General features: G+C 37.2%; 2 protein-coding genes across 3 annotated transcripts; one reads left to right on the top strand and one right to left on the bottom strand.

Annotated features, from left to right (window-relative positions):
- The first annotated feature begins 3,084 nt into the window (after positions 1–3,084).
- rasd1 (RAS, dexamethasone-induced 1) lies at positions 3,085–4,578 on the top strand. Its single transcript, XM_056771129.1, has 2 exons — positions 3,085–3,426; positions 3,548–4,578. Exons 1-2 carry the CDS (start codon positions 3,156–3,158, stop codon positions 4,069–4,071), a joined length of 795 nt encoding a protein of 264 aa, XP_056627107.1. The 5' UTR covers positions 3,085–3,155; the 3' UTR covers positions 4,072–4,578.
- A 153-nt stretch (positions 4,579–4,731) lies between these two features.
- On the bottom strand, positions 4,732–8,060 carry med9 (mediator complex subunit 9). Of its 2 annotated transcripts, none has more exons than XM_056771137.1 (3): positions 7,968–8,060; positions 5,670–5,809; positions 4,732–5,453 (listed from the first exon to the last, which is right to left on the bottom strand). In XM_056771137.1, exons 1-3 carry the CDS (start codon positions 8,043–8,045, stop codon positions 5,234–5,236), a joined length of 438 nt encoding a protein of 145 aa, XP_056627115.1. In that variant the 5' UTR covers positions 8,046–8,060; the 3' UTR covers positions 4,732–5,233. The 2 variants fall into 2 exon arrangements, with proteins under 2 accessions (XP_056627115.1, XP_056627116.1); XM_056771138.1 differs by having other exon boundaries at positions 7,998–8,060.
- Positions 8,061–15,197: the final 7,137 nt, after the last annotated feature.

The raw sequence follows: 15,197 nt of genomic DNA, 5'->3' as shown, positions 1-15,197 counted from the left end.
TCATAATGTCTGTTTTTTTCTTGTCAGCCTTAGTACTGTAAAACATCAGTTATTAATTTAATGGCTGAAATAGATTTTGCTTTAATTTAGTGTAACTTTTTAATGAATTTAAAGGAGCTTAAAGTTTAAAATTGACTGCATAAATGTTTTGTATTATATTTTTAACTCTAAGAAATTAACATGACCACATAAACAATATTTATTTTTAAATCAATGTTTTATGCAATAATGATTCTAAGGATTGCCTATGTTTCTACGGCTACTTCCTCAGACCAATGTGATTTCTACGTATTACCATTTTTCATTGAAACACTTGTTAAAAAATAAACTAACATGAAGCAATTGTAACATTTTAAAGTTGAAGCCCTTCATAATTGACATATCTTTCATACAGGAGCACAATAAATAAAACACCACCATAAACATGACTGAATTATTTTCTACTGCATTAGTGTTTCGATGACATTTACACGAGGTGCTGTTTAAAAACATCAAATGTTTAAAAAAAAATTATAGCACACAATTTTGATGAAGTGGTAGCAACAAGACAATCCAGTTTTCATTATTAGTTCACTATCCTGTGCTGTAGCTCTTTTGACAGAGGTCACTAGTCTACTTTTATATCACAACTACTATAATAAAATGAAATATTTGCTGTTTTAACTTGCATGCAAAATACATTCTATAAATAAAATGTTTATCAGAATAAACCAGTTCTTATTTGTGGTCATTGAATAATGGTGAAGAATGATGTAGTAACAGTATCTACCAGCAGGGGCTAAGTGGACCATAACAGATCAAACCTTCTGACCTATTTGGACCGGCCCAACCCAACAGCACCCAGTTACACAAGCAGACTCTGTTTATCAACGCTTAAGGAGTTAGTCTTTATATCATGGGCCATCTGTTATTTAATGTGGTCACATGGTTCAGGAGACCCACAAATGACCCACCACCAGAACAGAGGAATCTGAAAGACCTGAACTTTGTACAACATCTCTGTGAAGTCTTTTCAAAACAGTCATCAAAAACCCAATTACCGATTCTGAGTACTCTATTTATTTGCACAAAATCTTTTTTGATTTTGCTATTATATATTTTGGAAAATAAAAGATAAGGTAAATATGTAATATGATAATATTTCTTTGCATTCAATAATGATAATTCTTCTAATTGCTACATATGTTGTCTTACCTGCCGAACCAGTTCTTTGTTGGCTGACATTTAGCTGTTGTTGTTTTTATAGCTACTTAGAATTTTGTAGTTTGCTCATAACATGTTATTTGCGAAGAAGACTTGCAGATTTTTTTCGAAAAATGTTGCCATAACTTTTCCTGTGCTCTATTTTGGTGTGTTTGGGTTATGTACTTTTCTCATCATTCAGCCCAAGTTTTTGTAATACATTAAATTATAATTATAAAGAAACTATTAAATATGCTATAAAATAAAATACATGTTAAATATTAAACAAAGTATCAGGATCTATAAAAATGTCAAAGTAAAGATCTTAACCTTTAAAAGAAACTGTGCAGGACTACAGGAATAAGGACTTGTGCTAACAAAAGCAACCATTCATGCACTGGACAGGACTCGTGCCCATTGAAATATCCGTTTCGCTATTCAGTCTTTGGGCGGACAAATCAATTCAAATTTCTTGGAAGAGCAATTCTGAACTTGAATAAAAAAATGTTCACTGTGTTTGAGCCCTGTTAGGTCACCACAGCATATGAAGCAAAAATATAAACGTTTCACATCCTATCCAAACAGGGCCTGAAAAGTAAATCCCAAATCTCTCTGTAAACTACACAACAAGCTTAAAATCATCAATCATTTTGTGCAGGAATGTGAAAGACAGCACGCCTTAACCTCCTATGATTAGGCTAAATAACATGCTATTGATGTCACCAGTAATGAAAAACTGCCACACAGCATTGAAGAATCTTTTGGAAATATCATTTTTTGTGTCAGATTTGAGAAATATGATCAAAGTTCTTTCTGGCTCTAAAGGTCATTATGCCTCAAACTGCTGGTTTACGAACATCCTCTTTTGTACTCTGTAGTATTCATCCCTTACTCCGAAACACAGATCTATGGCTGCTTCTTATTTTCACCTTACAATGACTAATACGGCCACATCTGATGGAATCAGTGGATGCTTGAATCAATAATAGTTGCTTGCAGTGATAATTTCAGACTTTGAATTGTTTCATATATCAAATATGTTGTCTAGAGCTGCATGTAGTAAATAAATAATAAACAATATCAAAGGTTTCCTAAGAATAGGAGTGCTATGGGGTCTTTGTTTTACATGTCCCTTTGTATTTGGGTACATATGGCAGTAGAGTATATGTTTATATTTTCTGTTTTGTCGTTTTCATACAACCTAAAAAAAACCTTCTTTGTAATGACTCTCACGCATTTTACTGCAGTTCCTCAGATGGACACTACGCCACTCTGTGGTGAGGTCGAGCATCTCTGTATAAACTATAGCACTCAACATGTACTGTTTGAATCCAGGAAATATTAGCTGCCATACATAAACAATGATGTATTTCGCAGACGCTTTTATACAAATCCACATACTGAGCATTAAATGTATTTTATCAGTAGCCTTGTGTGTTCCCTTGTATGGTACCCACGATCTTTGCAATGTTATAAAACACTTTGAGCAACTTTGTTATCTTTTCATTTTAACAACTTGTTAAACACTAACGACGGATGTTTCACAAGACGCGTTTCTTTCCGTTCCCAGGTTTAAGGTCAAGTGTAAACATTAACAAAAAAACAACCCAATGCATCACAGCACCTTCGTTCCTGCAAGTTAGGTTTAAATCAGCATATGTTTGAGGGAATTTGTTACACGACGTGAAAGTACTGTCTCTCTCTGTACGTTTTCCTCGTGTCAGCTGTACCACAGAGCACAAACCCAGTGCGCGGTGATCCACACCAACTGACGCATCAAGCTCTCAGCACCTGTTACAGCGTCCCCGCATCTCAATCGAGAGCGCAGTGACGCCAACGGGGGGAGGAGCGCGCACAGCGTTTAAATAGCCGCTCTTCAGCCTGAAGTGTTCAGAGGCACATTTGGCCACCACAAATACAGAATCACTGAACTTTTTCTCTACGGAACCTTCTGCCTTAGAATCACAGAAACCATGATTAAGAAAATGAGTCCCTCGGAGAATGAGTTTGACATCCCCGCGAAAAACTGCTACAGGATGGTCATCCTCGGATCCACCAAAGTTGGCAAGACTGCCATAGTATCCCGTTTTTTAAACGGACGTTTTGAGGAGCAGTACACGCCAACGATTGAAGACTTTCACAGGAAACTCTACAGCATCAGAGGAGATGTATATCAACTAGACATTTTGGATACTTCGGGGAACCATCCATTCCCAGCTATGAGGAGACTGTCTATTCTGACAGGTAAATATTCGACTATTTAAATGCAATGTTTTCTAGTGGCTTAAGAATTTTATTTATGAAAAGTACGCATATTTGTGCAATGAGCATTTAATAAACTCGTTCTTTATTCTTTTTGTCACAGGTGATGTTTTCATCCTGGTTTTCAGTTTGGACAACCGAGAGTCATTTCATGAGGTGAAACGACTAAAACAGCAGATCTACGAGACCAAGTCCTGCCTTAAAAACAAGACCAAGGAGAACGTGGACGTACCGCTTGTCATCTGCGGAAACAAGGGCGACCGCGAGTTCTGTCGCGAAGTTCAGCGAGAGGAGATCGAGGAGCTGATCGCCGGAGACGAACAGTGCGCGTACTTCGAAATCTCCGCCAAGAGGAACACTAACGTCGACCAGATGTTTCAGAGACTTTTCACCTTAGCTAAACTACCGAACGAGATGAGCCCGGACCTCCATCGGAAGGTTTCCTTGCAGTACTGTGACATCCTGCACAAAAAGTCGCTCAGAAATAAGAAACTGAAGGACGGCGACGCGTATGGTATCGTGGCACCTTTTGCGCGCCGTCCCAGCGTGCACAGTGACTTGATGTATATTAAAGAGAAGGCGATAGGAGGACAGTCAAAGGACAAAGAAAGATGCATCATTAGCTAAGATTGACACGGTAAAATTACTGGTGCGGTCACAATGAGATTTAACCGTTAGCTGCAGTCGTGCGCACGGTTGTTATGCATATTGCCGTTACCGTCCGGTGACACTGAAAGACCGGCGGTAACAAAAAAAGTAATCGGCTTGAGCTCTCACATCGCCAAGTGGAAGCGCATGTTATGCTCGCTAGACTTTCTGTTCAGAATATTAATATTGTTCTGTTCAGTCACAGCGCTCTGTGATGTGGCTTTAAATTATTGTGAGGCTCTTTTTCACTCCATGCTTAAAAATGTGCTTTATTAGACCATTTGCCTTTTTGAGTGCTGAAAGGAGACGCCGAATGTGGAGATGAGTTGCAATGTCAAGTTGTTTACAATTTTGAGTTAAGATTTTACTACAAAGAATTGAACTTGAATGTTTTCTTAGAATCTGAACAATTTTTTATTCTGAATGTATATTTATTATTATATGTTATCAATGAGTTTGACAGAAAAAATAAAATGGTCAAGAATATGCATGTTTCCCCATTCATTTCAGCCTGCGTGTGCAAAAGCAAAAACAACCATACATCACATATTACAAATTAATAGAATACAATGGTTTTATAGACAGACACCTTCAAGTGTGCAACGAAAGCATAACATGAGCAGAAACATTATGCAGAAATCTTTTTATAAAAAAATATTTTATTATTTTATCCCCATTAGCTACTCTTCTTTGGGGTCCCAACAAGTATGCATACAAAACAAAAAAAAATCAATGGTTTATTTCACTTCAACTTATCATGATTTGGAGAAATGCCCAGTATCTCAGGAAACATAACAAATAAGGTGTAATTTGTTAGTGTAAGTAAAATCATTTGTTTTTAAAAGAGGAACGCAAAGAATACTATTTTATTCTTTATGTAACTATTATAGCACAAAGTGCATAATGGAAAAACACAAGTATCAGAGAATATTCACTTTCATAACAGAGCGTGTCAAAAGTTTTATCCAACGTGAAAAAATACAAATATTAACAAATGCAGTATAACAAATGTTACAAACAAGCATTGCATCACTGAACCAGGTCCGCATCTACAGGTGGGCCAATAAAACCACCACGAAAGCACTGACGTCGGGAAAAAATGTCAATCTCTTCACTGTTTCTTCCTCACACAAACGAAACGTCATGAGGGTTTAGGAATGTCAAACATGCACAGGCTCTTATATTTCTGCAGGAGCTGGTTCTTGGTCCGGACCTGTTCTCTCAAAGTTCGCAGTTTATTATCCTGCAGCGCAGGACTCATGTCGATTCCTGGCATAGCTGAAATCTGCTCACGAGCCTCCTGAATCTTCGTCTTCAGTTTGTTCAGCTCCTGGTGTACGTCTGGACTGTCCTTGTCCATACTGTTGACATATGCATTAAGACAGACAGATAATATTAAACAACGATAAAACACTAGGCAATATGAAACTCGTGCATTGTTTAGAGACCCGTGGGTAATGTTAGCGTATACCATGGCGCATACTGACAGATTTCAGTACATCCTTAAAGTCGGCATTCTCACAAACTAGGAATGTGACGACAAACTAAGACATAACATAGAATTACTTAGGTCTTACCATTTTATAATGTCGTGAATAATAGGCAAAAAAGAATAATCATCAGCCTCCTCTTCCACCGATACAGCAGTCGCCATGATGATTTCCCGGACGAAGTGTTGCGTCATCAATATGCGTCCGTGTTTCTTGAAGGTGATTGGCTAGAATGGATACATCTGTATATTAAAATATATTGAATAAAATATATTATATTGAACTTTATTATATAATGTTAATTTATATTATTTGAAATAATTTACTATAATAATTTATTAATTTAGTACAACTGCAGATTAAAGGGGCAGTGAATACTGGACTGTTTAGCTCTAAAGTCTGCCCTTGTCATCATAAATAAACACCCTCACCAGCACCGGCGGCGCCAGGGGGGGGTCTTGGGGGGTCTCAAGACCCGCCCAAAAAACGCCTTGACCCCCCATTTGACCCCCCACCGCCTCCGTGATTAAAACATATTTAATATATATTAAAATATATATATCCGGGATAAAGATTTAACAATGGCCCTCTTCAAACTACGCAGAACAATAATAATTCATAATTTATTCGACATATAAAAAAATATAAACATAAGAATCACTGCGACGCCCCATGAACGTTGCTGCCGGTGCGCCTTACGTCATTGCGTTCATGGCGCTGCCGCGAGCCCGCAAGTGCTGCAACGCACTTTATATCTTTAAGCTAAAAATGGATCGCTTCGTCATACCTAAAAACAAATTGACAGCAGACGGAAATAGGACTGAAAATATACCCGTTGCAGTGGAGGGGGAGCCCTGCTTGATCGTAGAATTAGAAATAGAGGACACCGAGGAATTAGAGCAGTGGTTCTCAACTCTGGCCCGCGAGATCCATTTTCCTGCCGAGTTTAGCCCGAACTCTGATATAAAACACCTGAACAAGATAATCAGCGTCTTTAGGAATAGAGGCGTTCAACTTAATGCGGCGCTGCGTAAATCTATCAGCGTATGACATTTAAGTACCGCGAGAGCAATTCAAGTGCAGATTGTTCTGTACGGATTTGTATCGCTCTCGCGGTACTTTAATGCGATATGCCAAACAATCTGTGCAGCCCTACATTAAGTGGCTAAACTCTGCAGGAAAATGGATCTCGCGGGCCAGAGTTAAGAACCACTGAATTAGAGGATGAGGAGGTGGGACCGGAGCAACTCGCATATGGAAGCATATGAGTTGCAAAATTCTATTTGCAATGTAATATGCAAAATGGCAATGCAGTATGTAAATTGACAATGCAATTGTGTATCTAAATATACATTTCAAATAACGTATGTGCAACATTAAGTGCAAAATGAAAATAAAAATTAAATTATATCAATTACATTTGGGAGTTCCTACAGGGGTTTTATGATTACAAATGTAATTGATATAATTTAATTTTTATTCATTTAATGTTGCAAATACGTTATTTGAAATGGAAAGGATTTAACCGAGGATTTAAGCCATGGCCCAGACGAGAAACCAAGACAGCCTAAATTAAAATCATAACCGTGTCGTTCTTTTGGATCGCAGGGGCAGCTAGCATCCAAGGGTTTTAGTTACTCGTGGTTCAAAAAGTACCAGTGTCTTGAATATTCTGTCAAAAAACGCGGCTTTTTGTTTTGCCTGTTGTCATTTTTTTCACAGTGTGCATGGATCTGGTTTTATTTGTTTAGTAGCAGTAATATGCAGTTATTAGCCATGTCCACTGTATTTTTTGGGGGTTTTCATGAGACCCCCCTTGAAATGACCAGGACCCCCCATTGCCCCCCCAATCAAAAGTGTCTGGAGCCGCCACTGCTCGCCAGTATGTAGGAATGTAACGATTCACTCAACTCACGATGCGATTCACGATACATATCTCACGACACGATTTGTCACGAATCACGATTCCTTTTTTCCAAAAACGAGTTGACAATTTAGAAATGAACAAGTGCCCAGTGCCCTTTTATTATTTCTCTAAAAAAACAAGCAAATTTCTTTGTAAATTAAAAAAATAATTTTGTCAAATAACAAAAAAAATAAAAAAATCCAAAATTAAATAAAAATGAATAATGAATAATAACAAAGACTGTTTATGTTAAAGAGACATCTTTGTGCTTTTCCTAGCTCGGATTTTTTACGTTTATACCAGTATATCCACGTTTGCTGGCATTAACTGGTATCTCTGTGAAGCAAGTTTGCAGTAATAACAGCGAACCCTGCTGTTCAAAACATGTATCGCGATTGGTTTAACATTTCAACCGACTTGAATCGTCAGATTTTTAAATCGATTTTCAACCGGCTCACGGTGAATCGTTACATCCCTACCAGTAAGCATTGGCATAATTTAGTCTCGACCTCAGACGTCACGACCACGATCCGTCGGCTGAACGTATGATGGCACATTTTTCTAGAAACACTTCAGCACGTTCGAAGTCGTCATCTGATTGGTTGAATTACACAGGATTTTCGGGAGACATCCGTGTCGCGTTCTTTAACGGTCTGCGTGGAAACAACAAAGCCTTCTTATCTAAGATCTTATCTAAACTGTCGTGTTTACAACGGTTGCTATAAGAATTCATCACGATCGACTTAACGCTGAATTCTTAAACGTATGCGAAGTTCATAGCATAAAATTAATAATCATTTTTGTTTCTGTTAACTTTGACTGGTTCGTGAATGTACATCGGTATGTTACTGCGCGGACATTTCCACGCCTCTGAACATGACGCGGCACAAAACGAAACGTGATTGGTTTCTCTACCTGTCAGTCATATGGCCTCTTGGGCGGGCCTTTCCCAAGAAAGCGACGATAAATTCTGACTTCGCGAGACTAGGTCTAAATAAACCAAACATCACTTGACTCTAATTAATGCTTGTTATTTTGTGCATGTATTGGAGTTTAATACATTCTTTTCCATTCTTCTGTCATGTACTACAACTCGTGCATTTTGTCTGGATTACTCATTAATATTCTTCTTCCCTACTAGTGTTGACAATTATTGACTTCTCCCATTCATCCAAACACAATGCTGAAATGAACAGCATAATTTATTATTCTTAATATTGTTTGTTTTTGACAAAAGTAAATAAATAAATATGAAATCTCTCTGATTCAAAGTGACCAGGTTGTATGAAAAGCAAAAAAGTGAAACCAAACACATTTACAGACTGTTGTTTGATTAGTTTTGGTGTAGAAAAGACTAGTTTGAGTCTTTTTTATAATAATGATTATTTTGTTGTTGTTTGATATGTATTGGCTTATTTTGAGGTCCCTGTGGTCAAACCAAGGGATCCAACAAAAACAACAAAAATCCAGGACAACTATTACATTGACTTATTAATATTTTGTAACTTGCCCTCTGTTAACCCATCATCACCTTTTGCCCTTTTGTTCTGATATTGTTTTTGTGCCCAGTTGATTTCAAGAGCTCACTAAATGCATTCAAGGCCACCTTTGCTGTGCAAATTCTTGAAATTCTGCCAATAAGATTCCTTGGCCGGTACACCTGAAAATATTTGCTCAGATATACACGTAATATTGATTTGACTGTATGTATGATGGGTGTACCCATTGAACATCATGTGACTGTTCTACAAGTGCCTCTGAAATTAATACAGAAAACAACATGTAGGACAGGATTTTGAGTTTTCTTCACATATTTATACACCTGAATATATTAAAGCATTAAAGCATACTAATAATAACATTTTCATGAAGATATAGTCACATATTCATCAACTGTCCTGAGCATTATTGTTGAGCCCTGCATTCGGCAGTCACCTTACAGAGTTCATGGGGGCTACCAGGTGCCCCCGCGGACAACACATTGGAGACCACTGGTCTAGGGAATACACAGATAACACAATACAATATTTTGAAAGATGTTGGGAGAAAGAAGTGAGTGAGGGTCGGGCAGTGTGGTAAGCTATAAAATGACAATTTCTGTTTGCATGCTTTGTTTCACGTTTTCATTTTATGATGTTTAAGCATTTTTTTTTATATCCTCATGCAAGTTAAACAAGAGGAATTTTCTCCTTGCTTTAATCAATACACTTTAAACAGATATTTCTTCATTGATAAGCTAGCCTGTAGCTCAGTGGTAAGAGCATTACGTTAACAACGCAATGTTGTGGGTTCGATCCTAGGGGATTGCAAATACCTATGTAAAATGTATAGGATAAAGCAATGTAAGTCGCTTTGGATAAAAGCGTCTGCCAAATGCCTAAATAAATGTAGGTGTAGCCACATACTGTTTATACCACATTGAATTCGTATTGTGTGAGATAATATGTTGTAAATAACATTAACATGAATAAATGGAGACTATTTAGTTGTGTTTCCTGGATGTTGACATGTGGCAATTTATTTTTAAAACTGTTAACGTGACTCTATATTTTGTGTGTGTATTCTTTATTTGTATAGCATTGGCCTACTTTAGCTGCTTGATTCTTCTGATCTGACAATTATCAAACCCACTGAGCATGTGGTTTTGTCAATTATTCTTCATTAATAAATAGCTACTTCCGTTATGTCTTGTTCACTTGTGTACACATTAGACTATCATTAACAGGATGCTTTGATGGAAGCACATTGATTGCCAAACACATTTTTATCGCAAATATTATGTTTGATCCATTCTGTTGAATGGCACAATCAATAACTGTCTGGTTTCTTCTTATTCCATAAAAAATAATGTCATATGATAGCTTGTGATGCAAAGGCTCATGTGAATAGATATATTGTGCTGTGTTATAATGCCAGGGGGATGCTTGGACGGAAACTGTATAATATTCACTCTCCCATAATATAGTGAAAAGCACAATTTTTTTTTTGCCAAGAGTCCTTCATGGGTGTGACTTTTGCTGGTAAAGGTGGCAATACAGATTGTACTGTCCTGACATCGTCCTTCTCTTTTGAGTGTAATCTCTCATTTCAATGACATCACTTTTAGTTCACGCCTAGATTGCCACATAAAATGAATGTGCGCTTGTACTTTATTTGATCTTTTGTCTTTGAGGGAGGGACTGTGGAGCACACTGTTCTGTTGAAACCACCGTAAAGATGGTTAAGGTTTTTTTGCTTATCAACAGAAAACTTTGAGAATAATTTAGTTTATCGGCATATTGTTGTTATGCAATAGGAAAATATAGAATTTTACACATGTTAATAATTCAGTTGAATGTGAGGAATGTTCTAGAAGAACATTGTCAGGATCTCACGCATACTATTATCTTGCCAGTGAACTTCTTTTTGACCAAAAGGTCATGTCATGGACATTTTGGCATCACACATAAAGTTCTTCTTCTTATGAAACTTCCTACCTGTGCAGTTTCACACATCCGTTTCATAATCCTGCACGTCCACGAAAGTTGTGGTATTGACTCGTGACAGGTCAGCTAAACAAAGTGACCACATAAGTGACATATTTGTTCTTCTATAGAATGCTAACTTCTGTAGTACAGTATCACACAGTTTTTTAGTTTGGTTTAAAACACATGTGATGTGGATCTTAGGCAAGTCAAACCCTTTGTTCCTTTATTAGTAAGGCAGGCAACGGGACAGGACAGGTATTCGCGAGTATTCAATGAGGTGGATAATTCGTATGAATTTGTATGACGTGAATTGTACGAAAACGTATGATTATTAGACAAAAGCAATTTCCACAGCTAAACCTAACCATCAGAGGTTATACGAATTGGCCAACAATAGTTATAAATTCCTTTGAGCTTGTGTTGAAATCCCTGATTTACAGGTTTTGGTATATTTTCTTGATATGCAGTTTGAGACATTATTTAAGATCAATAAATGCTGGTCAACCTGCTGGTTGACTTTAAAAGACATTAAAAAAAGTTAAGAAACATGGCAGGAATAACACAACACTAACATAACATGCTGATGTGCTGAAGACTAGCAATGCTGTTTTGTGCACAGGGCAATTACTGAATTTCTTACATAAGCACTTACTCTTCCAAGCCAACATTTCTAGTTTTCACCCCTAATTTCCATTTAAAGTCAATAAACCAGACCCACATTGTGTCAAAAGACACAGCAGCCTTCCAAGCACCTTCATGAAACACACTGTCTGATTGTATTCGGACTATACTTTTGCCACTCCATGACGTATATGTGCATAATTTCTGTTACTGGCCCTAGCCGAGCAAAAGTTTATGAAATATTTTTCAGTTTTGCTTTGCATGTGTGTTTGGGGATATGTGTGCGAGTGTAAGGAAACCAGGAAAACAAAATTTGCCCACATCTGGTTTTCTACCAGTGGATGAGGTATATTTTGTTTACCAATATATTACATGATCCAATGTAAAATATGAATTTATAAGTTTATTAAATGCAAGTAGTGACTAAAGTCGGCACACCAGAACTCCAAAAATATAAAAATACTTATTTAAAAGACTATCGCAGGGCTCGTGACGTTTCGGGCACACATGCACTTCATTAGACATGAGTTTATTAAATGATAATAAATATGTAGGTGTGAAATTAATCATTAAGTAATATATCGCAAAAAATTGGTCAGACAATTTTGGTCAGTTTTAAATCAAGACTCTGGTTTGTGTATACTCATCTAAATGTTTAAGGATAAAATTAAATATGTATAATCTTTCAGGCTCCATGCATGACTCTGAAAACTGTAAAGAACAAGCATAAACAAATAGAATTTGTTGAGAGGTGTGGTGTGTTGAAGGGTGTGGTACTCACGTGTGGTCTCCCCGTGTACTCACACGAGGAGAGAGGATCGAACAGGCGAGGCCCTTTTCTAAAATCATTTTCATTGACAAAATGAAGCCTTCAGCTATAACCAAGCTACTTATCATCTATCAGCTCAAAGCAGCAGCTGCTGTCAGATCCTCTGTGTGTATTAAAGGCACACCTCATCAGTAATACAAATTCTGTCATTATTTACCCCTCTGTTGTTCCAAACCTGCTATTTCCCCAAAGGCTAAGTTTAGAAATCTTTGTATTGCTCTTTTCCATTGGATAGTTCGAATATCTGTCAAGATTTTCTATGTTGCTCTGCAGCAAAAAGAACCAGAAATGGTTTTGAAGAACCAGAAATGGTTTTGAAGAACCAGAAATGGTTTTGAAGAACCAGAAATGGTTTCTCTGTTGCATCACTTTTTGTATCACCTTAACATTTAAAAAGCTAACAGAATGTTTTTACAACCAATATGTTAAACCATCAGTTTATAAAGTTATTTAATCAAGGCTCAGAAGACTTGAAAACACTCACAAGACAGGTAAGTCCAACTGGTAGGTATAATTTAGAGAATTTCTTCCGAGACCAGGCAAAACTGTGAGTGAATCTTTTAAAGAGTACATAACTAGGGATTTTTAAGGTCATACTATGGTTTATGGAGTGTCCAACAACAAGTTCATGTACATAGAAGGTGTAAAAACACTATTATTTCTTAATAATAGGCAGTTTTTCTTACCTCACTTCTTGACTGACTCTCAAATGATTCGTTCCGTGATTCATCTGTCTAATCCCCTCCTTTCCGCTAGCCTAGTCTGATGTGATTGGTCAGGTGGTCTTGTATGGTGTGATTGGTCTACCGCAAATGAGGCTCAGGAGCTACAGTGTTTGGGGGAGAAGAGTGAAGTTTCCGCAGGCAGTCATAGCAAAACCCAGGCGGGGACTATATGTAGTGATGTAAATCTGCGGCGGTTCGCGAATCGGACAAGGGACAACTCGTTTGTGTGATTCAGAGTCGCCTTTTTCCAAGCCAATAACTTTGCTATTCATTCATAAGAATAAAATTTGTAGGATTTCAATACCCAGCAAATGGAAAAGGGATGGTCTTTGTGGAACATAAAATAGTAAATATAAAAGCCCTTCAATGGAAACATTGTGGGGGTTAACATTGCCAACTATAAGTTGGGATGGATCAGAAAAACTCTCATTATTAGTGTGTCATGCTCAAGCAAATTCTTGCAGGTAGTTAAGATCAACAGTAAAATACTAAAATTACTTTTTTTGCTTCTATCTTTGAGTTTTTGAAGGCTGCTGCCAAGTCTCCCTGACGTGTGCAAACTTAATGCTTCAGTATCCTGCGCTGTCATCAGAAGAGAAGAGGGAAAACATCATGTTTAAGTGCTCTTTCCAGAGGTTGATATGCCCTTTACTTCAATTATTTGCTTCTACTATATATCCTGTCTGGCTTCCTGTTTGTCTGTCTCAGAGTTTTTAAATATACAGCATGCATGCATCGTGTCTTTATTTCTTTCATCATTAAATCTTTTTACTCATGTTCTCAATTTGTCATCCGTTTCTTTGCTGATTTATATTTCTGTATAGACTCTTATGTAACAGTGTTCAGAGGGAGGGTTTGGTAGGTTCCTCTGTTGCTTTGCCCACGTGAATGGCTTAAAAACGTGTTTGCGCATGTGGGGATATTTGAATATTGGAAGGTTGGGCTGACTGAAACAGACCTCTTTTGATCACAGCATAACTGAAATTTATGTTGTGTTTCATGCCTGCTTGAGTCTATCAGCAGGCAGGGTGGCGTGTCTAAACAACTTTATAAAATGACGGCTAAAGAACTAAAAAACATTTGCTTGTTCAAAACGAATCTTAAAGCAGTGAGGTACATGGTTTGATAAGTGTAAAAATGGTTTCCTTTGGGATTCACAGTAACTGGATGTGAACACCTATGCTGGATTTTAGAGGGCACTATCCACTACTAACATCAAACAGGGGCATATACATTGGAGTATAGATGTTCCATCACTTCAAGTTCAATAGACTTGAATTAATGAAGAGGCACTTACAACACACACAAAATATAAAAGACGCAAAGGCTGTTGTGAGTAATCATGCTTTCTACAGATCTGAATGATAATTTTGTGTAGTCCAATTGTGAAGTACAATTTACAAATGTTTAGAGGCATGTGGAACATGGACTGACTTTGCTATTCGGCCTCTGCTCTAAAACTGAAAGCTAAAGGTATAATATGAGGGATGCTATATGATTATGAGAGGAGAGAGAGGAAGTAATTGAGGGAGAGAGAGAGATGAATATGAGCATGTCAGTCCATGTGACTCATATGATTGTATCCTGAGTTTGTCAAATAATGTAACTTGCCAATCATATCAGCCAGACAGCAAATCTTCCCCAGAGCACTTATCCTATTCATCCCACTGTAAAACCAACAGGGTATAGAAATAAATCTGGGTGTAAACATGCATTTCATTAGTTCACAACCTCTGTTGTTTTTATAGTGTCACATTGACTTCAAATGTTTGAAATGTGTTTGAAAAATTATTTTAAGTATCCTTTTTCTTTTATAGTTTGTGAAAGATTAACTGGGCAAATTGCAAATGTTTCAGATATGCTACAGTATATTGTTGTCACATAACTATGACTTGAATGAAGTCCAGATATCATCTTGAATTAAATACAGTAATTTAGCAAATGTTGTAGGTCATCCAGTATTTGACAAGAGGAGCAAAATGACTTTATACATCGTTGCTGCTATTCCAAAACCTTATATATCCATATTTGGTGATTTTTATTTAAGTGACCCATTATGCTTGTCAG

Source organism: Triplophysa dalaica, chromosome 17, assembly GCF_015846415.1.
Source record: "Triplophysa dalaica isolate WHDGS20190420 chromosome 17, ASM1584641v1, whole genome shotgun sequence".
Taxonomy (NCBI): Eukaryota; Metazoa; Chordata; class Actinopteri; order Cypriniformes; family Nemacheilidae; genus Triplophysa; species Triplophysa dalaica.
Note: the sequence above shows the minus strand (reverse complement) of the source record. Positions and strands in the feature narration are given on the sequence as shown.

Bases quoted from the DNA above. Each gene is read 5' to 3' on its own strand.
- rasd1 (XM_056771129.1), top strand. From the start codon at position 3,156: ATGATTAAGAAAATGAGTCCCTCGGAGAATGAGTTTGACATCCCCGCG. The intron at 3,427-3,547 runs GTAAATATTCGA...TTTTTGTCACAG, and splicing joins GAGACTGTCTATTCTGACAG to GTGATGTTTTCATCCTGGTT.
- med9 (XM_056771137.1), bottom strand. From the start codon at position 8,045: ATGTGCCATCATACGTTCAGCCGACGGATCGTGGTCGTGACGTCTGAG. The intron at 5,810-7,967 runs GTAGGGATGTAA...TATCCATTCTAG, and splicing joins AATTATGCCAATGCTTACTG to CCAATCACCTTCAAGAAACA. The intron at 5,454-5,669 runs GTAAGACCTAAG...ATATGTCAACAG, and splicing joins ATTCACGACATTATAAAATG to TATGGACAAGGACAGTCCAG.